Genomic DNA, 24,949 nt, shown 5'->3' on the forward strand with positions numbered 1-24,949 from the left:
GAAAATGTGTGTGAAATTGTAGGGGTGAAAGTTTACAAAATACATATGTTGAAGGGTTTATATACCTATTACAAAAGTTACAATCTACCCCTTCAACACTTACAATATTTACAATTAAAATATATTTACAATTAAAATCCAAAATATAAATCAATACTATTTACAACTAAAAAATAGTATTTTATAATTCTAACAACTTAACAACCCACCTATCATTTAAAAGTTTTGTTAATGACAACCCTTAGGGCTGTCAGTATTAATTAATTTGATGCGTTAAAATTTGTACTTTATCTTGCGAAAATTCAGGGAACGGTTATTAATATATAAAATATTATTTTTTATGCATGTAATAAGCTAGGGATGTCATTATCATTTTCCATCATTTAAACCTAAATTGGAGACTAGCTCTTTCAACCTATCATTCAATGTATAAGATAAAGAAAACTGTAGTGAATACTTCCTAACCATATGAGGCAAGAGAAGTGGCGAAAATGAAAGATATTTGGTTAAATATGTACGTATCTTTAATCATCACTTTCTAACCATTCATCGAGCGAGGACCAGTTTGACTGATCATTAAATACAACTAGCATTTCTATTCTATACATATATGAAGAAAATGGGACCAGTTGGACTCAGTCACCCAACTACTTGTTTTCTATGTCACTCCAATTAATTAAAAGAAAAAGGCTACTTATGGAGGTAAGTCAGGACCAATCTCAAATGGACTTGTCCTAAAAATAGAAAATGACTGCTTTCCATCCGGCCCAATAGCTAGTTACCAACCATGCGATGTTTTGTTAAAAATGGCATTTTCACCTTCAACAATAACCATGAACCTAGCTATAACAATTTCAGGTCTTATGACATCAAATTAATGTTCGCCAGCATAGCAAATTCTTATAAACAAGTTAATAATACATTACATAATTTACATACAATATTACAATGGTTCAAATTATACCAACATTACATATGTATAGATCCAGACACAGTTTTAGTATATATAGTAACTTTTGTTTATAACTTTTACACAATCAACTTCAACGAATTTACATTACTTACTTTTGTTATTTATATTGACACACCAAAAGAAACATAACTATAAAAGAAATGAAACCAAAGAAACACACTATTGAAATTGGACCAAATTGCACTTAATACATATAACACTATACTAAACAATCTTCTGTTAATATAATCAACCACTGATTAATTAGTTATTAGCTCAATTACTAATTAATTAATAACCATTATTGTGCATGCAATTGCTTACATTCAAATCATGATGATTATGATAACCATAATGTTCATGGTTATAAGAAGTCATAGAACTGCTACATTCTCCACCATCTTTTACATCCTCTTCCTCAACCTCCTCCTTTGCTTCCACCCCCCAAAACTCCATCGGTCTACTAACCGCCACAACATAATGTGGCGGCGTCCCCTGATCACAAAATGGTGGAACTGGTGGAGGTGATGAGGAAACCGGGACAACGGATGGGAGTTTGGAAAGAAGAGCTTCAAGGCTGCTCATTGAAGGAGTTATGTTCAACGGTTGGTTGTAGTTGTAGCGGTGATATAATTCGGGTGGTGGTACCATTGACATATTGCCACCCTGAAAATGCCATGCTTGATCAGACGCGTTGTAGCCGTCTCCTTTAAATGGGTACGCCGAGGAAGATGGGTGTGGCAACAGTACTCCTGGGATGCTTTCTATGTAGCTGAACTTTTTTCTTAGTAGCACCACATAGTTCAAGTCCTCAATTACCTTTTGAAAGTAATTAATTTGCATTAATTAGTTGATAGCTAGTACTATCTATCTATTATTTAATATGAAATCAAGTGAAAAAGATGTTTTGTACTTCATAATTAATTATCTGGTAAAGGTTAAAGGAAGTCCATTACCTTTGCATCATTAATAATGTTATAATACAATTATAATGTAATTATATAGTATTGAGTAACTATATAAGGTTGGATCAAGTCCATACTTTTAGGATCGATCATTAATATAATACTTAGAGAAAGAATTCTAGTTTTGAGAAAAGGAGGGATTACCTTTTTGTGTCCTTGATCTATATATGTTTTCGGAGCAAGAAATGAATAATTACAACTTTTCATTTATTGCATGAGAGACAGAGACATACTAGTAACATTTAGCGTAGTCCAAGATTCTTGTTTTTACACAAGACTCTACGTACCAACTAGCTAGCTGCCTAATATCTCTTCTTGAGATTCTCAACTAAAAACAAGCTTTAATTATTTCTTCTATTCTAGAGCAACAACAACGTACAACAACTTTTTATTGATTAGCTAGCTAGTAGCTAGCATCCTTTTGAATATCAATTAAGATTGTTGTTTTGATTTAAAAGATATATATATAGGCCGGGTTTACATACTGTATATAATTCCTCTATAGACTTTGGGCTAAAAATCTCTGCACGATATCTCATCAACAACAAATTAAGCTGCTATAGGCCTCAATTTTGTGCGCATTTGTCTATTTGTTTTACCCGAAAATCAAGCACGTGCACTGTTTGAGTATTTGCTAATGCTATTTGCTAATTAGCAAATTATCAAACAGTGTACGTGTTTAAGTTTTAATAAAATCGGCAAATTAAGTCTATTTTAAGAAATTTGCTTTATTAGGTTCAAAACGGTGTTGAGGGCGCCCATATGTATGCAGGCGTGTATATATATATATGTATGAGAAAGCTAGCTAGACAGAGAGATAGAAAGGGAGTTGAACCTTGTGAATGGATCCTAGTTGAATGACACCTTCTCTAACAGCAATCAAAGCAATGGTCTGCATTACTTTATTAAATTAGTTTATAATGAGGAAATTAACCAACATCTCTACTAAACAACAACAAGGTACCATGATTGATAATGAGTTTAATTACCAACATTGTTTGATTAATGAGTAAGTGATGCCTTTGTACCTTTATACCAGACTGAAACTGAGCTTCCCATGTCCTTGGATGCTGTTGCAATAACAGATAGAGAATCAAATATTAAATATGATTATTATATACTATTAAATTAAATTGGAGAAAATGTATTTAATTACTGAGTCAGCTGTATTATTCCAGGTTGACAAAAAGTTGATTTCTTGATGATCATTTGGCTCTTTGGCTATCCATTTATGACTGTGATCTGCGGCTACTTTTCCAATTAACCTGATTATTTGTTGAGCCAATATAACTAAGCAATCAGAAGAAGAAAAGTATGTTTTTAACTATCTAGATCATTAATTAATAGTAGTAGTTTGTAATACCCTTCGCCGTAATTGTAAATCTCATGGGACATTTTGAAGAAAAGCTCAGGTTGAAGGCCTGCTGCAGATTCATGATCAGCATAACTAACCGCAGCAGAACAGTCTCCAGCATTACTTGTTGATGATGCTCCAAAGTTACAAAAACCATCTTCCCATACCAATATCCTGTTTAGTTTCGTACTCTTATAATTAGTTTATTTAAGCTACCTAATACTTTTAATTAATGACAAATACTACTCCGTACTAATTAACAAACTCGATCAAGTTAATTAATAGTAGTAGTATGCGTACCAATTTCTTCTGTTGCCTCTGGACCTATCATATGCTCCCCCTACACCATCCCACCTGTGTGTGTGTGTAACAATAAATAATTGAGTTATTATATATTATTGACAACTATCCCCCCCTTCTTTCTTTTATTAATAATATGTAATGTAATTCCATGGGTAATACTCCTTAGTACTGTGTTTATATCGATAAGCTAGAGTAGTGTTAAAAACTTGGGAATTAAATTAAGTTTTACACATAGATAGATAGCTACGTAATAATAAGTAAAGTAAGTTTCTTGAAATTTAAAAATTAATAACTACACTTAGACTAATTAATACAACGACAACGATATTGATAATGTCGGATGTAAGTAGCTAGCAGATGGCCTTAGATATTAAGTAAAGATATTTACTTACTTGAAAAAGTAGTACTGATGATATATATACAGTAATTAATTGATTAAAGAAGGGGGGGATATTAATTATATTGGATTACGTAATAAATAAGGGATTACTTGGGAGGAGGGTAGTTTCTTGGCAAAATTCTCCAGAAAACAGCATAAACCCATTGTGAGTTTTCATGAATGCAAAAGCTTCTTAATGTATGTTGAAGCAGATGTGTTACTGCCATTTGGTTTACCTGCATATCTTCCATTATTCTCTCTTTTATAAAACACACACACATATATCTCTTTGTCTAAAAGAAGGAAAAACCAGACACTCTTTTATAAGGATGAATACCTCCTCACATTTATTTATATATATAATATAATAATATATTTATATACCTCTCTCTCTCTTAGCTTGCTAGAGACTTTTTTCTATTTACTTCTCTTTTATATTTAGATTTAAAAAATATATATATAGTTTGCTTTTGAACAGATGATGAGATGATACTGTTTATGAATAATGGTTGATAGCTTTGGTATTGTTATTTACACAATAAATGATAGTATATGGCAAGGCCCACAAAAAAAAAAAAAAATCCCACTTTTTCCAAAACCTCTCCCATTGATAAACTTCTTTCTATCTACACTACCTTTATTTATTTAATTAACACGTACCTATCAGTATGACCAAACCTTATAATTCCATACACATCATGACACCAGTATAATTTCTATACACTCCATATACCCATTCAATATATATACTAGTAGTATCTCTAATATCCATCTTTATTCAGTATATACATCATTCTGACACATCACTACTTAATAACTGATATCATCGATCAGTCCCAGGAAAAATTTAGTGTATTCAAACGAAACTCTGAATTGAAATAGCTTTTCCGTTAGTTGGAATGCATTAACTACTTGCCTACAAGCATTTCTGCACCAAATCACTGCCGTTTCTGGACTACTGTGCAATGTATGGCATCACATACATGTACTCCTTAATGTTTTGAGTCTCATGCCCCTATCAAAGGTAGACAGACTGCTTCCAGTATCTACCACAGGTGCATGTGGTTTGTGCATTCTAAATATAATTAATTACCCTTAATAAAATTAATTACTTTTAGAGTTAATTGCAAGATTGGTCCCTGTGGTTTGTGCATTCTAGCAAGGGGGTCCTTATTCGAGAATCGTTGCAACGGAGGTCTCTATTTTGAGAATTATTTGCAAAATTGGTCCAATTTTGACGGATCTATTATAGGTGGCCGTCAAGTGTGTACATGTGCAACACGTGTGGAAGGTATTTATGTACTTTCTACCCCACAAGGACCCCTATTGCTAAAATGGAAAAACCACATGGACCAATCTTACAACTAACTATTCTTTATATATAATAAAAGACTATTGGCCTAACTACTTCTTAACAATTTAAAAAACTTAGTTAAACTAAACATAAATTTACATGTATCATAATTAAAATAAGGGATAAGTATCTTGTAATGTAACAAACTTTGAACGAATGTCTATAGTAGGAAATAACTAAAGTTTAAAGTTGTGTATATTGTATGTAAACAACTCAAAAATAATGATTATTGTATGTAAGAAAATGTATTTAACAAATTAAAATCAGAGAAGTGGCACCTTTATATGCTTGCCACATATGTTTTCTTACATACAATAAACATTTTTTTAAAGTTGTTTACATACAATACACAAAACTTTAGTTATTTCATAATATAGATATTCGTCCAAAGTTTGTTACATTACATGATACTTATCCTTTAAAATAATAAATCAAAAAATATGGAACTTTAAAACTTTAAATTATTAATTATATGAATAGTTGTCAGAAAAAGTTTAATTAACTTACAATTTTTAAAAATCTATAACTAATTAATACTCTTTAACTTTTCCATAAAAAAATAAATCTTATTAAGTAACTTAAATAAAATTTTTAACACTTTTTAGTTTTTCATGATTATCTATAGTTAAATTACTAAAAACATATTTCACTAAAAAGTTTGAAACTTATAAATACGTCAATTAATGATTTAATTCCAATTCACATAATAACTTATAACTACATTCTAAGAACATACCAAAGATTTTGTTTGTTAAGGCAAGTATCAAATTACTAGTTTACTTTTTCTTATATTTGTAAATTAGAATTTATACGGTTTTTTTTATTTGCATTTATTTACTAATTTATATTATTTTAAAAAAAGTGTTGCTGACTTTTTGTGTATTTGACACGATAGTAGATAACTAAAATACCATATATGACTTTTATATTATTCAAACAGATTTACTTTTTTATTTTTATTAAATATCAAATTGTTAACATACAATATTTTATTTTTTTAAGTTTATATAATAACAAAAGTTTTTATACAAATCACTTTTCAAAAATAAAAGTATTTATATAAGGTAGATCTCCATTATTAAGATTTTAAAGTATACATAAATTTACTATTAAAGACCTAACGAGCAAATAATTGTACGTTATAATCTTTTGAGTTAAATCAAAAACTATATTAAGGTGGTAGTTGCAAGATTGGTCCATGTGGTTTTTTTCATTTTAGCAATGGGCGTCCTTGTGCGTGCACACTTGACGGCCACCTATAACAGATCCGTCAAAATTGGACCAATTTTGCAAAAAGTTCTCAAAATAGGGACCCCCATTGCAATGATTCTCGAATTGGGATCCCTTTGCTAAAATACACAAACCACAGGGACCAATCTTGCAATTAACTTTTACTTTTAAACAATTAAACACATCGTTAGGTCACTAACATCGATGCCACCCGTCGATGTCACCGCATTATACGAGTAACCTTCTCATGCTTTTTAAAATATTACTACCATATATAAGATGCGTTGTGCGTGTAAGAATCATTTGAAGGCATACGGGTTAAATTTTTTATTTTATCTGTTATAGAAAATTCACAATTTTCAATATGCACTCTCAATTAATAATATAGACGGATGCCAGCCGCACGATGCAGTGATGATGGTGGTAGCGACGACGATGTGGTGACGGCGGCAGTTGTGGCGGTGGCGGCGTGGTAGTGATTGTAAATTAATAATTGATGTAAGAGGGGTTAATATGATTACTTAAAGGTTGGAGGATATATGTTGTGAATTATTTCATTAAGGATATTATAGATATATAGGTGAAGATGTTTAATTTAGTGAATAAAGAACAGAGGTAATATTTTCATTTTAAAATCTTAATTACTTAAATGAAGAATGGGTAGTTTGCTTTATATAGCAATATAGATATCACTACATGGTACCGCCCCTTTAGGGTGGGAGGTGTCATGGCAACATTAATTTAAAACCAAATATATGTGTAACAATTAAAATGATAACATAGTTACTGCTAATATTTCGAAAAGTTTAAAAACGTTATTATTATCTTTCATATTTTAATATTTTAAAATATAAGTTATAATGAGTTAAATTAATAAAAATAAGAAAAAAAATAAACAGACATTTAAAAAATATAATTTATAAATTCATAGGAGTATCATGAGTATGTTTTAATAAATATGGTTAAGAAAAACGAGAAGCATTTTTGGTACATTTATTTGTTAAATTTGAATTGGCGGGGGTAAAAGTTTTGCCCGATGTCGTTCAAATACCAACCACATCGTTATATTCGGTTTTGAATGATTCTAAATATAAATATTATGATAGATATATGTAGTGGGTTTTTTTTTAGAACTGGATAATAGCCCAATGGCCAACGGCCGCTACTTTACAGAAGATCTTAAGTTCGAGTATTGTCAAAGGCCAAAGAAATAAATATGACTATTTTTAATTTATTTTGTTATTTGTATAAAAATCCTACAAAACTTGTTACGATTTACCAAAAAATAGGTAAAATACAATTATATTCAACTAAAAAATAATGTTAAATAGGTATTTTATAACAAAATATAAGTTTTAAAGTTCACAAATAACAAATAAAAATAACATTAAAGTATCATAAAAATAATTTTTTAAAAAATTCATTTTTTTTACATACCGAAAATACCGGAACGATAATACTGAAATATAATAGGAATACCGAAAATATAGACCGGTATTGAATAGTGAAAATACTGAAAAAAATATCGGGCTTAAATTACCGGAGTACCCTCCGGTACCGATAATACCGTCCGGTATTTACCGGTGTTTAAAACATTGATATGTGACAATCATATAAGCTACATACACATGTAATAATATCTTTTTTACCGGTATTTTGATTAGTCGGGTACATCCAATAACCGGGATTTGAAAGTTCATTATATGGAATCGACATTATACGAAACTTTTAATAACATAAATATTTAGTTATTGTTAGTTACATCCACATATAATAATCTATTTTTTAATAATAAATCAAAAACACTTACAAGTGTCAGCTTATATGGTTGTCACAAATACCCAAGTACACTTATTACTTGAGGTATGAAAGCTTATTATATGATATTGACATACATAAGATCTTTAAATAACATAGACATTTAGTCATAGTTAGTTATATGTACAAGTAATAATCTTTTTTTTAAAAAATTAAAAATGAAGAAAAAAAAGAAAAATGATAATGACAGTCTTAAGGGTTGTCATTAACAGCTTATTACATGCATAAAAGTAGTACTTTATATATCAATAACCGCCCCCTGAATTTTCGCATGTCAAAGTATAAATTTTAATGGATCAAATTAACTAATACTGACAGCCTTAAGGGCTGCCATTAACAAAACTCAAAAAAAAAATGATAAAGAATTAATTTGCATAAAACGTCACTGTGGTTTGCACACCAAGTTACATAAAACGTCCCTATGAGGAAGAAAAAGACAAAAAAGCCCTCAAGTGTGGGGCACTTTAACGACAAGAAAGTAATGACGTTAAGAAAAAGGACGTAATCGCTAATAGTTTTTACGACGGGGATGGAAAACATTAAAAAAAAATTTAGAGAGATATAAACCACGAATTTATTTAAACCATATGAACGTTTTATGCAATTAACTCAAGCATGATTCAATACAATTAAATGACTTGGAATATGTTTTAATAATATTAAATGACTATCCTCATAGGCTTAATAAAAATGAAAATGGATTTAAAATTTAAAGATTATTTACTGGGTACTTGAACACAAACTCATTAAAGATGTTGTTATGTGTTTTAATCTTAACAATAGAGGTTATTTTTGTTTAAAACCAATAAAAATATTTTAGATAAGTTGAAGTAGCCTTTACAAATAACTAATTTGATGCTATAATGTTATGACGACTTTTAAAAATTTATATACTTTAGAGATGTTCACTAATAAATCACTCTATCTAATGTACTTCTCTTGTAATTTCAACTCAATTTACATTTCGTAGTATTCAAAATTTGAAACGTTCAAGATAATATATTTAAGATGTAAAAACTTTCTTTTATTTTCTCTACGAAAGATTTCCATACAACATAAAGATCGATTTACTATGATGTCCTTAAGTTGACCAATTGATGGGGTCAAGTATTTATTGAGTGTGTGTGGACCAACCCATGCACCAAAAGAGAACAATTATTAGCCGCATTGGTACAATTTTTGTAGTACTTATACAGTACATATACATACCTTTTGCCAATATATAGAAAGAAAAGCTACATATGCCCGTAAAGGCTAGACAATAATGTTATAGGCATATATGTGTAAAACAATAGCTAGCGACTAAAATGTAAATTTGATTCCATTCATTTCTATTCGATAGATGTCAAATATGCAGGAACGATAACAAAATCGAAAACCAATAAAAAAGAAAATTAAGAGATATATAGTAAAGAGGAATGCTATACTGACGGATGTTAAGAAGTTCATAGCTAGCTAGAAAAAATTTAAAATCCATAACAAAATTTTAAAAAATTCATGGTAGAGTTAGGGGGCAGAGGTAGAGCTAATAGAGGGACTGGGGAGTGCTTAACCCCCGTCAATCATTCATGTTTTCTATTGCAAGGCTAGCTCATAGTCAACTAATACAAATGATTTTTTGAAGCAAGTCACCCCCAATCTATAAATGTATTATTTTTAGCCATGACAATTCAAGTAAAACCTTTACATTTGGTCCATAAAAGTAAACTAACGCAATAAAATTCCATTTTACTAGCATTTTATTAAATGATTATGTCTTTCACATTATATTGTATACAACGATCGGGAAAAAAATATGGTTGAGTCCCTCTCAACGTGAAATCTTGGCTCCGCCTCTGAGTTAGGGGGAATTGAAGTGGCCCAGCCAGCCCGCCCCGGTAAATATCGAATGATGTGTGAAATTTATAAGGTTAACGAAAAGATATCTTCTTGAGTTCTTGCTTTGTAGGTTACAAGATTGAAATGTTTTTGGTTCTATTACATGACAATATTTTGACACGTGGGTTTGTTTTTATGATGACTTATATGGATTCATTGGTATACTTTGATCATAATGTTAAGTCATTTATGGTCATTTTAGATTTTGATGTGCATTGTCATACGAGTAGAAAAATGTCAGAAATGATGAATAGGACTGTTAAAGGAATTAACTTAACATGCCAACATGTGTGTTGTCACTTAATTGTAAATTTGGATACACATTGCCGATAGTGATACGATTTTGTTTTAGATATGGAACAACAATAATCACGTCTTTGATCTCCATGTTTTCTATATACTACGAGTAATTTGTTATTGTCAGTGATGACTAATCCAACTGGTCAGAGACATCTCAGGTTTTACCTAAGGCTGTGAGTTCGATCCTTAGGAATGACAAGTTTTGGAGTTTTTTTCTCCGAATACTCGTAACAGCTCGTGGTCAACATTTCGTTGTCTAGGGTACGTACAAGGCTTCACCGTTATACGGTGAAGTTTCCCTGATGTCAAATACTGACTGAATGTTCGGAAAAAAAGTTGTTATTATTTTCGTACTTTTTGTAAGAGAGTATTATTTTGTACACATTATTACAAAAAAAAAAAATGCTAACGAAGTATTATTATTATTATTATTAGTATTATTTGTCCAATTAGAGGCGAGGGTGCAGTGACAACTTGTAACAAATTGGCAAGTTTTTAGTTAATAAGGAGGTCTCATGTGTGCAACTTATTTACTTTGGCTAAAACATGTCAAATTTTACCAATGTGGTGTAATGTCAATTCTTCTCCGAACTTGCCAAACAAAGACTTAACAATAAATAAACCCTATACTAAGAAATTGAAATACATACTTCTTCGAATTTCAAAACGTACATAAAGTAAATTACAAGTCCGAAAACTGAAAATGACAAGTTAGCGCCAACCAAATTGCGAGTTGGTAGAGTCTACGCCATTGTTGCCGTCATTGAGGTGGATGTATTCGTAGTGTTCACCGTCATTAGTGTTTGACCCAGCCGGATCAATCGTGTATTCTTCTCTTGGGTCTACTTCGCCTACATTACCTTGCCAAAATTCTCCGTGTTGAAGTGTCATTGCTAATGTAGCTTCGACAACAATAAGCTTCTTAAGGTTTGGTCCAACCATGCGACCTTCTGTTGCCATTATGTAACGTATTGGACGTCTAGCTCGTTATGGTGCAATCGCCGTTCCTTAATTTCGGCAAGGTAAGCAGACTTTTGAGTGTGTATTTCGTTAATCAGAGACCTGACGTCGGTTTATGGTTATGCATGTGGTGTTGCATCGAGATTTTAACCTCGAAGATAGTCATACCTGGGCGGTAGTTTACCATGATTGATAGTAAAATAAACGTGTATGATAAATAGGGACCAAAAATGGGTATATTGTATGTTGTATGTGGTTTGTTTGATGAATATGTATTGATGTTGATAGTTAATATTTATACTCCTTTATAAAATTTATTCAGCCCCTACAAATAGAAAGTGTTACTCAAATATTACATACGAAATTACTAAATTGTCCTTAATAAACACCCACTATGGAAAGAGTTTTTATAAATTACCAAATTTGTCCTTAATAAATTAATTTACCACCTAAACCTTTATTTTAATAATTAATCAGCCCTTATCTCTTTAAATATTTCACTATCACCTTTACATCAACCTACACCACTAGACCCCGCTACCACCACCAATAATACCGCCGTTACTGCAACCGCTTCCGCATTGCGCGGGTACCATGCTCGTAAAAGTAAAAAAGAAAGAAAAAAAATAAGCACGCTAGCTCCAACGTTCAACAATATTTTTTTAAAAAAAGGGTCAAATTCCACGTGGCAAGCTGGCAACGTTCACTAGCATCGGCCAAAAAGAGCCGATGGAAAGGACGCAATGGAGCCGACGAGCCGATTCTTGCCGATGCTATTAGCCGATTCAAGTTGCCTACTGCACCCTTGTCCCTTAAGAGGTGGTAATGAAATTGAAAAAGGATGAAAACGGATGATCGCAGATAAGAGACATATATGATTGATATGGACCAAGTGTCAACTGGTCCAATAGAAATATTATTGGCAGACGATAACAAGACCAGTGGCATTTTGACCATTCTTTTCATCGAAACAAATAGTACCAATAGTCTTCAATTTATGCCTATGTAAGACCCTAGCTACAATCCAACACACTGTTGTACATTTCCATTTTACTTACTTTTTCATAACTACTCGTAATATCTACTGTATTTAATTTTATTCTAAAATTTTCTAACAAAAAGATAATTGACCTTTTGTCTTCAATTCAGAATTACGGAGTATTTATTTTGTGGACCTTTGAAACATTTGGTTTCACGTTAATTAATTGGTTAGATTACACTTCAATTGATCCAATAAAAATAAGTAAATGGGAAAGAAATGAAATTGTTGACCACTTAAAGCAATGGGTGTTACACCTATATATTGGTAGAAGGCAGAAAGTTATAGATGCTTTTATAAATGGGTTTGATAATTAGTACGAGTATAAATTAGAAAAGAATAGATAGAAGTTAAAAGGTATAATGTTTTAAAGTTAATTGTTTTTTGATAAGTTAGAAATGGACCAAGGGTATGTTTAGCCGTTTAGGCATACATTTTTTGCGAAGTCATAAATAAACCAAGGGTATGTTTGTTTTTTAAACGTTAAGTTACTGAGTTTATTAAATGACTAAATGAATAAATTATGTTTGTGTGGATTAAGTCAATACAGTTGTTTTTTGTTTATTAAGTCATAAAAACAAACACTTTTGATAAGTTAATGGATTAAGTATTTTTAATTGAGTCATGAATTTTTCTATTAAGACATTAACAAACACCACTTAACATGCTTTATTATTGTATATACTTTAAGACATTTGTATAGTTGTGTTTAAAATTTTTCAAAGAAATGACATTAGCTGCCAGTGATAACTAGTCCAACTGGTTAGAGGCACTTTCAGGTTTTACCCAAGGTCTTGAAGTCGATCATTAGGGATGACAAGTCTTGAGGTTTTTCCTCCGAATACTTGTAACGACCTATAGTCAACATCTCGTTGTCTAGGGTACGTGTAAGGTTTCACCATTATATGATGAGGTTTCCCTGATATTGTATACTAACTGAATGTTCGAAAAAAAAATGACGTTAGCTTATTTAGTGGATATTTTTTTATTGGGTAATGATCAATCCCCCTAATTAGGAGGATGATAAATCCTCCTAATTAATAAGATCGTGACATATGGAAAATCAGGGGGTGAGATTAGGAAAAAGAATTAGTGGATTACATGTGTTAACAAGTGGATATATTAGGAGGATTGGTTAGGAGGATTTATCACACTACAAAAAAAATGTTGATTAGTGACGACTTTACTTAGTAACGACTAAAATTTGGTCACTAATATCCTCATTTAGTTACCATTAAGAAAAAGTGGTCACTAAATTTGGTCACTAAACAAATTTAGTGGCCAAAAAATAACATTTTTTCGTCTCTAAACAAAATTAGTCACGGACCTTTAGTGACGAAAAGTGACGACTTAAAATTTGGTAACTAATTTATCATAATGACCAAAATTTGGTCACTAAACAAAATTAGTGACGAAAATTTGGTCATTATGATAAATTAGTGACCAAATTTTAAGTGGTCACTTTTTGTCACTCTTTGGTCACTTACATGTTAAGGTGGCATATTTAGCATTTGTTACACCTCAATGTTCTAAATCAATACGAAATAAAATATATAGAGAGACGTATATATATATATATACTTTTTGTTCCTTGCTGTCATAAAAGAATGTTATGGCCATGATTTTTGCAAATTGCAATCGACTCTTTGTATGTGAATCTTGAAGATCTTACTAATAGTATGTGAAATTTCTTTATAATTAAGTTGGTTTACCAGTTTTGTTCATGAAGATCATATATTAAATCATTTGACTTGATTATATATTTCACAGTGAGGGTAAATTTAGATATGAGTTTTGGCTAACAAACAAGTTTATTTACCACTAATTAGCTTCAGTTATATTTTGATATAGTCGTATATTTCAAGACTTTGACTAGTATATCATGTTAGTGTGAATAATGGTTTTTTTATTTTACTTTTGGGGTATATCATGTTGGAAGCAGAAATTTGTGAAAGTGATAACTAAGTTATCTTTTTCATTAAGACATGTAGATGATAAATTATACGTAATATTACTCGATAATTAATATTTTGTGGCTAGACGTAAATTACATATCTTAAAGACCGTATGAAATTGTTTAAGGATATTCTGAGCTGGTCAATCAAATTAAATGTGTATTATATTATGATGTTGTTTTTTCTATGTGATTAATGTTGAGACACTGTCAATAGATCATTCATAGAACATGTATAACTTTGCTGCAATTAGAGAGATTCTTATTTTTAGCTCTTTTAAATGTTATATGTAAATATATCATTCTATATAAAGACTCTATGAAAGATAGCATATATTTATTATGAGAAACATATATCTTTGAGATTTGATAATACATGTGGCTTGTAAAAAGCACATGTGAGTCTAAAACGAACATTGTTTGATTAATTGGCATGACCGGTTGGACCATCCCAGGTCAATAATGATGCGAAAAATATTGACGAGTGAAGAGATTTGATTATTGAGGTCATTTGCTCTATAAGAAAATATATAAGAATTGAATCTTTTTCATTTGATGGAACATATGCAAAGGAGATGTAAATAGGCCTATACATCGTCCATATTTACCATTTAGTGTTTTAAAATCAATACATCGTCTAATTGGGTCACTAAAGTCGCAACATGATGTTTGCATAATTAATTGCTCATCGTGTAAAATTGGGAGCATGTTCCATATTGTATTGGAAATCATGATTATTGAAAGCAAATGAATGACTAATTGGGGCCATGTTATTATTTAACATGCAATAATTTTGAACTCGCATCATGCCAAGAATTTATTGAGTTTCCTCCCCATTGAAATTGATTTATGTTCAGAAACCACGTATGTCTCATAAGAGTTTTTAATGTACAATATATGATTAAGTTGATCCACCACGATGCACAAACATGAGACTTCAAAGAATGTTAGAAATAATGTTGGGAAAATAGGCGTACCTTGGAAGTGTGTAGGTTCATGCTTTGATTCAGTTCGAAATGGTCTGATTTAACTAGACATTAGTATGACTGTTTTGGGTATGAGTTAAAACATGAAAAGGTATACGTATATCAAGCCATCATTGGAAGATTTGTATATGGCTAAAGTTTATCATTGACATGATGTAATTTTTCCAACATTAGGGGGAGATGTTAACATTAGGGAAAGCGGAAAGCAGCTAAAAAAAAAAGTAAGAATGAATTATCAAAGATCCTCACACCAATGAATATAAGCTTAAAGTTTGTGGGATAATTCATTGAGAATATTTAGTAATTGCCAGCAATATTAATTGACCCAAAAAGCTGCTTATGCTCCGATTGATAATGAGTGGTAGAAAAAGTCGATTCCAAATAAAAAGCTTCGAATGAAAAGGAGCATTAAAGTAAGATGGCCAAAGTCGAGGTACAAAGACCCCAAAAGAGATTGATGATAAGATCCTAGACATGGAGGTTTGTGAGAAACCCCGGGTACCTGGAAATAATGAGATCTCAATGATTTGTGACATGTCTAGACACTTATGGAATCGAAAATAAAAAACGACGTCGTGATTGATTGAATATAAAAGCGCTAAGAGTATGTATAATGGTGGGGATCTTGAAAACATGCATGCACGTAAATTGATATGTTATGAATGATTGGCAAAGATGAAAAGACGCTAGTAGTTTGGGACATGAAGTCCAAGCACTTGAGATTGAAGAAATTTGGTGGAAGCAACTAAACTAAAAGTCTGGCAAAATGAGAGTATTAATTCACGTCTAGAGTATAAAAATAGAGCTCATTTGATTTTGAGATTCCATAAGGGATATAGAATGAAGGAAACATGTCTCATGACTTAGAATGCTTGAAACACGTGTGAAAAGTTCTCAAGAATAAAAAGTAATATGTTTGAAACTTATAAAGAAATCTGGATATGAGTATGATATAAGTTTCATGTACTTTGATTATTTGAATATTAATGTACTCTGAAAGAGTGTCCAATGATGATTGAATAATTAAATGTGAAATAAAAGACAAGGTTTGCCTTGTTTATGAATTTTAGTGATAAATGACATTAATGCTTATGAGGTCAAATGATACTGTAATGCCCCTTTTGATTTTCAAGATAATGATCACAATGTTGAGTTGAAAGTGTCACTGAAGCAGTGAAATTGAAGCAAGAGAATTATTCTATTCAGACACTTAATATGTCAAACATCGAATATGTTTGGGAATGATAAGTATTTTAAGTGATGTGATCATGAGGGGGAGAAGATACGCGTTGCACTCTTTTTCCCTTGAGCAAGACTTTGTCCCACTGGGTTTTCTTAGTCAAGGTTTTTAACGAGGCAACATCCCTAAGCGTATCAAAAGAATCATGTACTCTTTTCCCTTCACTAGATTTTTGTCCCATTGGGTTTTCTCTAGTAAGGTTTTAACGAAGCATAATGTCTTTAATAGATTGACATCCAAGGGGGAGTATTATGAATAAATATTAGATGGATGTCTATATATGGTAACTAGATATTTGTATTATATTAAGAGATTTATTTCTTGGAGAAGACTTTTGCTTTGTATCTATATAAACATATGTATTGGTGATGATAATAATAGAATTCTCCATTCTCTCTATTTTTCTCTTGTCTTTTTATTGTTTGGTTTCTTTAGTTTTACAACATGTTAAACCTCTTGCTGTTGAATCACTAACACAAATTTCAAACGAAATTCACCATTCAAAATAATCACAAAGTCCCATGCCAACAACCAAAATTGTAAGTTTAATTACATTAAAATGGATGTACGATATTTTGAATCTTAAATACGTATTTAATTTGGAACAGAGATATTTTTGATTCAAAATTCATATATGCATGTAGACAAAACTTGGTAAAAAAAACAGGGTTTCAATTTTACCTAAAAGCTCGAGAAAAAAAAATCTAGTTCAATATAAAGACGGTCGAGTCTAAACTCTAAACTAAGTAGACCCAATTGCATGCAAAGTTACATTCTTTAATAAAAAAAATGCATAAACTTTTTGAAATTAGAAAAACCAATATAGCTTTTGTTAATAAGTAATTACGGTTAAACAAAATTAGGGACGTTATTCTTAGAACCAAGGGCGTGATAAATTCTTTCGATCGGCTCCTTCCATCGGCACATTTTGACACATTAGTTCTCCTACATCCCACATTCTGATAATTTTTGGCATCGGCAGATTTCAAACACATCAGCACAATGTAGCTGATTGAAGTAAATATTGAAATCATGCATAATTACTGTTTTTCTTTGGGGAATACCAAATATGTGATTTGACAAAAATTGGCAAATATAAACATCACACAAATGAAATTGGCACATTTTGACAAATTTTGGTTTCAATATTTAATGTCACATGTCGACTTTGTTAGAAAGCTTTTTCAGGATCAGAAAGATCATCATTTCCAAAGATAACAGATTTCTTCTTTAGCATCAAGCAAAGGATCGACCAAGATTAATGTCGTTGATTTTGTTTCTATAATTAAGCTTATTTCTCATTGTATAAATAGGGGCCTTCTGGTTATGTTAAAATTATAATAAAAATCAATAAAACATCTTGTTCATTCTCTATTGTTTAACATGGTATCAGAGCCAATGGTTCTGGCGTCATCATCTACCCTATAATCAACCACCAAATCACAAAAAAAAAACGAACCTAAAGCCACCATGGCTGATGGAGCCGGCGGCAGCAGTTCAGAATTGGCTTTACAGTTAGCCAATCTCTTGCAAAATAATGCTAACAATCAATCACAAAATCTGAAATTATCGGACAATCTCCAAATAAATCTAAAATTAAATAGTCAAAATTACGCTTTATGGATTCGGATGATCCGAGTTGCCATAGGCGGCAAATCAAAAAACTTACTAAATCACCTTACCGAAAATCCACCAGAAAAGGCATCAACAGAAAAATATGAACAATGGGAGCAGAAAGATCTCATAGTCTTTTCATGGCTCATCCAGAATATTGAACCGACTTTGGCCGGAAATCTCACTGAATTTTCCACGTCAAAGGATCTTTGGGATGCCTTGGCAACCACATATAGTAGTGGCAAAGACAAGTTGCAAACCTTCAATCTCCACGTCAAAGCAAATGAACTCAAACAAAATGAGAAATCACTTGAAGATTTCTGGATTTCTCTCCAAGGTGTGTGGGGAGAAATCGACCGAATTGACCCGAATCCCATGAAGTGTCCGGAAGACATAAAAATATATGCCAAGCTTAGATCTAAGCAGAAATTGTTCCAATTCCTAAATGGATTGGATCGAAAATTCGAGCATATCAAACGAGAAGTTCTCCGGGTCAACCCGTTACCATCCGTCGAGACCGCATACGCCACCGTTCGCAAAGAAGCCGCTCACCAAGAAATCTTGGGAGCAACTAGCAGTGAGAAGGACGGCGTGGCTGCCGGATTAATGGCCGGAGAAGCGAGCGGTGTAGGGTTGGCAACCAAAGGGTTTCGAAAACTCGACAGCAAGAAGGAACAGGTCAACAAAGAAGATAAATCCCATTTAACGTGTGAAGAGTGCGACATGACTCGACATACTAAAGATCAATGTTTCGAGTTAATCGGTTATCCCGATTGGTGGACCGAAAATCATAAAACGGCCAACAAAAAGGGTACCAGTAAAGCTCCTACCGCCAAAACCACTAACCCCACCAGTGATAATAGCAAGCAGCGACCAGAAGGAGGATTCGGAGGGGTTGCAGCGGCGGCCGGAGTTTTAGATGGGGAAAGCTTCTCGGTGGTGGCAGGTAACAAGGAAAGAAGGGGAAACCCTAATTTCCTTAAAACAGTTTCTCTTTCTTCAAATCAATTTAGGAAAGTCAATAAAGAAAAAGGAGAGTGTGTTTCAGTTTCTAAAAAGGTTCCACGTGAGTTTTTTAGAGCCACACTAACCGATCCACAAAATTGTTTTGAGGCCAAAATTAAAAACGGCCCACATAATGGATCTTTTTTATTTGAAAGTCCAAATACTAATGGAAAAGTCTACATGGCCCAAAACAGTTGTGAAAAGTCCGATGGGTCATGGATCTTCGACTGCGGAGCAACGGATACGATGACTTACGAGCTATCAGATTTCATACAAACATCAAAACCTGGAAAAACTCACATTGAAGCTGCAAATAAAGGAAAAATGGATGTAAAGACTGGTGGAACAATTAAAATCTCCACAGATATTCAATTATCTAATTGTCTTTATGTTCCTGCTTTGTCACACAAACTTTTGTCTATAAGTCATGTGACAAAAGAACTCAATTGCTCAAAATTTTGTCTTTTACAGGATATCAGGACGGGACGGATCATTGGGCATGGCACTGAGAGAGGGGGACTGTATTACGTTGATGAAGTAAATTCGAATGGAAAAGTGATGCTTGCTCATAGGACAAGTGAAAGAGAAGCCTGGTTGAGTTGGCTAGGGTATTCTGAAACAAGCTCCCAGACTTCCAGTATCATCGTTGATGAAGAACCACAAACCTCTCAAGACTCTCAAGACCTACAGTCTCCTCCTCTTCAAAATGATAGTGTCACCGACAATGTGAGTCCAAACCTGATATCTGAGGTACGTAATTCTTCACCTAAAACTGCTATTCCAGAATCCATAAATGAAAATGTGCAAGACAGTGAAGAACATGTCGAACAAGTTGAGCAGGTAGATACAAGTGTATCTGAAAAGTATGTGCTCCCAGCAAGGTCTACCAGAGGAATTCCTGCAAAACGTTATTCCAAGAGAAAACTTCCAGAAAATCTAGATATCCTATGGTGAACATAGCAAGAAGCATTCCATCAAATGTAGAGAAGCAAAAGTATTCTTAGCAAAATTATATTCAGAAGAAATTCCATCAAATGTAGATCAAGCATTGAAGTTACAAGAATTAGAAAAATGCTATAGATGTTGAGATAGATGCACTGATTAAAAATGACACATGGGATAGATGTGTTTTGCCACAAGGAAAGGAGCCAGTAGGGTGCCGGTGGGTTTATACAGTAAAATATAAACCAGATGGTGCAGTAGAAAGGTATAAAGCTCGATTGGTTGCTAAAGGATACACTCAAACATATGGAATCGATTACTCTGAAACTTTTTCTCAGTTGCAAAGCTAGATACAATCAAGGTTTTGTTCTCTATAGCAGCGAATCAAGGTTGGCCTCTCCTTCAGTTCGATGTTAAAAATGCTTTTCTACACGGAGACTTAAAAAAAGAAATATGTATGGAACCTCCACCCGGTTTTTCACAAGATTTTAAGCATGGAGAAGTCTGTAAGTTAAAACGATCACTTTATGGACTAAAACAGTCACCCAGAGCATGGTTTGGGAGGTTCACTCTAGCAATGAAAAAGTATGGATATAAACAAAGTAATTCATATCATACTTTATTTTTGAGTTATAGAGGAGATCTTATAACATGCTTAATTATATATGTTGATGACATGATTATTACCGGGAATGATGAAAGTGAAATCAAGAAGCTTAAAGAAAGTTTGTATGCCGAATTTGAAATGAAGGACTTGGGAAATCTAAAGTATTTCCTCGGAATTGAAGTATTCAGATCACAACAGGGGATATTCATTTGCCAAAAGAAGTATATTTTGGATTTCATAGCAGAAACAAGGATGATTGATTGTAAGCCAGCAGACACACCCATGATTGTAAATCAAAGGTTGTTTATGAAATCAGATGCTAAATTTGCTGATAAAAGTAGATATCAACGAATAGTGGGAAAGTTAATTTATCTAGCTCATACTCGTCCAGATATAGCTTATGTTGTTGGAGTGGTAAGCCAGTTTATGCATCAACCTCAAAAAGAACACATGGAGGCAGCTTTGAGGATTATCAGATACCTCAAAGGAACTACTGGACATGGAGTACTATTTAAAGCAAATGGTCATCTTAATATCCAAATATATACAGATGCTGATTGGGCTGGAGATAAAGGGAACAGAAGATCAACTTAAGGATATTTCTCTCTAGTAGGTGGTAATCTTGTCACTTCGAAAAGTAAGAAACAAAAAGTTGTTTCTCTATCAAGTGCTGAAGCAGAATTTAGAGGGATAGCGAAAGGATTAGCAGAAGCGTTGTGGCTGAAAAAACTTGTTACGGAATTAGGGTTCGCTCCTAAGAAAATTATTCAGATTATGAGTGATAATGAAGCCGCTATTCAAATTTCGGAAAATCTTGTACAACATGACAGGACTAAACATGTGGAAGTTGATCGGCATTTCATTAAAGAAAAGATTGAAGATGGAATCATTAAGCTTCCCTTTATCAGATCTGAAGACCAGCTTGCAGATATTTTAACTAAGGCAGTAGGAACTACCATTTTTTACAAGTGTCTGGACAAGTTGAATTTTGGTGATCCCGCCATTTAACTTGAAGGAGAGAGTTAGAAAGCTTTTTCAGGATCAGAAAGATCATCATTTCCCAAGATAACAGATTTCTTCTTTAGCATCAAGCAAAGGATCGGCCAAGATTAATGTCGTTGATTTTGTTTTCTATAATTAAGCGTATTTCTCATTGTATAAATAGGGGCCTTCTGGTTAGGTTAAAATTATAACAAAAATCAATAAAACATCTTGTTCATTCTCTATTGTTTCACAGACTTGTTATTGATTCAGATTTCTTGTCAAAATGAACTTTCCGCTAAACCCTTCACCCTTATACTCCAGGGGATGCAACCCAATTGATCCTGGCAAATGTATGTGACAACGAGTTGACTCAAACGAACGTGCAGTGTACCCAACACATTCCAATTCGTAGAACTTAACTTAAAATCCTAAACCAAAAGCGTAGCAGATAGTTAGTGACACTAGAATCACCGACATTCTGTAATCATTACGTATATTTGGTTCTCAAAAGGAAAGAAAGGCTTCTTATCTCAAAAACAACCAAAGTAAAAGAATAATGACTGTGCGCGTGAGATTGTGTTTGACACCACACAATCTAAGTCAATTTCCTAGTAAAGGTTAGATAAAGCTTAAGTAAAACATGGGAATTATGTAAAATTCAAAGGGAGGTTATATAAAATTTAAGGGAATTATGTATGTTTATCAAATTCAATTATTTAATTTATAACTTTTTTAAAGTAGTAATACCTAAGCTTAGGTAAGTTCTGCGGATTATTTTCCTTTTAATTATATTTAAAGGTTTGAAGTGGGAATATATGGGAATGAATTTTGAAGCCCATCACTCTTGCATAGTGCATTTATATATTATGACCATTTTTACAGGCTTGATACTCAATCTATAATTACAAACCTATATTGTTAATAAAAATAAAGAAATTATAAACCTATCAACCAAACACTTTCAATCGGAATGAAAGAGGTGATAATTTATTTAATTATTTTCATACCAATAAACCAAACATAGCCTTAAACGTGTGTTTCGAATATCTTTATATAACTAAGAGAGGATAATTTTTTTCTTAAGTGGCACTCCTATTTTCCTATTTTTGTGTCAACTAAGCTTTTTGCTTATGTGACATTTTCTGGTAATTTTAATGTATTCTTTAAATATATATAGACATTTAAATATATTTTTTTAGTGCTTATGTGGCACTTCATTTGCCACATCATTATTTGTCTACACGGACATTTGTTTTTTATATATTGACATTTAAATATATATTTTTTAGTGCTTATGTGGCACTTCATTTGCCACATCATTATTTGGCTACATGGACATTTGTTTTTTTATATATTGACATTTAAATATATATTTTTTAGTGCTTATGTGGCACTTCATTTGCCACATCATTATTTGTCTACATGGACATTTGTTTTTTATATATTGACATTTAAATATATATTTTTTAGTGCTTATGTGGCACTTCATTTGCCACATCATTATTTGTCTACATGGACATTTGTTTTTTTAATCAATTTTAAATAGTAAATAAAAAAGCCATATACAAGATTAGAACTAATGATTTCTAACTTTTAATATTATGCACATACCACTTGATCTAACTTAATATTTGTTTATTTTTTGCAAACTACGATAAATATTTAGTGAATATTAAAAGTAATTAAAAGACATTGATAATATAATTATCTTGTAACTTATCACTTTCTATTTTGCTTTTGTAACTCCAAGGTCTCGAGTTCGAGCCTTGGTAGGTTCTGCTCGACGGTATTTTCCAATAAAGGAGGTGGTATGGTGAGAAAGGCTATTTAAGATCCGTTTAGTGCGGGACCCTTTCGTTGCTATCCGATTATATTATCAGTATTAAATTAGATATTTACTTTACCAATTTTACATATATATTTTTGATATTTGTTATTATATATGATTAAATTTCCTATCTTTACTCTTTTATCTTTTTTTTTTCTTTCTTTCTTCTACTTTATATATGTTCTTTTTAGATTTTACATGCATAATAAAATTATAATATCAATAAAAATCCTTTTAATTATTATTATTATTATTATTATTATTATTATTATTATTATTATTATTATTATTATTATATAACCTTTATTAATACTTCTGACGTATATATATTAATCATTGTTTTCAAGTAATATTACTTAAAATCTTATATTTATAATCAAGTTAATGTAATGTGTATATAACCATGCATCGCATGGTTTTCTAGTTTGTTTATATAATTGTAAGCTAAAGAATAAGTTCCATGCACATTATTGTAATCTGGTTTATGTGGTTAATTAATTAAGTTTTAAAAAAGTCTCAAACCCGTCAAAATGTTATAATATTTCACACTATCAAGTATCAAACCAAACACCCACAAGGATACTACCAATTCAAAGACAACTTAACCCTGCACACTATTTTCGTAATCAAAAACAAAAAAGAAAATTTCATCATATATTAAACAAATGGCTTAGATAAGAAATTGAAATAGTTTGTTTAATTTGGCAATAGCATTTGTGAGCAACGTTACAAAAAGTTATGGGTGATAGTGGAATTTACCATAATGCTTATCTTTTAAAATTGTACAATTAAATGAGAAAATGGATATTATATAAAACAGAGGGGGCAGAGAAAATGGATATTGTGGAAGGAAGATAAATGCCTGGGGTTTCACCCATTTAGGATGCGGATCGATGCCCCCAATCTTTATCGAATCCATATATGAAATATACTGGTTAGTCTCTCTCCCCGATTTTTTCATGATCATTACATATTATTGTTGGATGTCCAGAAACCAAAGAGATTGCTAAATGTCGAGAAATAATATATCTATCTATATATATATTAAAACAGTAAGAATCTTAGTATTTTAAAGCATTCTTTCAACTTAAAACTAGCTTCAAACATTGACACATAAGATTTTTCCTATGTGACATCTCCATATTTTTTCATAATATTTATTTTTATTTTTATATATATTTTTTCAAGGAAAATTTTCAAATCTCATAAATCTAATATAATAATTCAACAACTACCATACTAAATATAAGAAAAAAT

General features: G+C 31.8%; 1 protein-coding gene across 1 annotated transcript; it reads right to left on the reverse strand.

Moving 5' to 3' along the window:
* Positions 1-1,114: 1,114 nt before the first annotated feature.
* On the reverse strand, positions 1,115-4,295 carry LOC122610109 (protein RICE SALT SENSITIVE 3-like). Its single transcript, XM_043783106.1, has 7 exons — positions 4,065-4,295; positions 3,572-3,625; positions 3,281-3,445; positions 3,074-3,182; positions 2,946-2,987; positions 2,753-2,809; positions 1,115-1,771 (listed from the first exon to the last, which is right to left on the reverse strand). The coding sequence occupies exons 1-7, from the start codon at positions 4,232-4,234 to the stop codon at positions 1,244-1,246; spliced, it is 1,125 nt and encodes a 374-aa protein (XP_043639041.1). The 5' UTR covers positions 4,235-4,295; the 3' UTR covers positions 1,115-1,243.
* Between the last annotated feature and the right edge of the window lie 20,654 nt (positions 4,296-24,949).

Source organism: Erigeron canadensis, chromosome 1, assembly GCF_010389155.1.
Source record: "Erigeron canadensis isolate Cc75 chromosome 1, C_canadensis_v1, whole genome shotgun sequence".
NCBI classification, from domain to species: Eukaryota; Viridiplantae; Streptophyta; class Magnoliopsida; order Asterales; family Asteraceae; genus Erigeron; species Erigeron canadensis.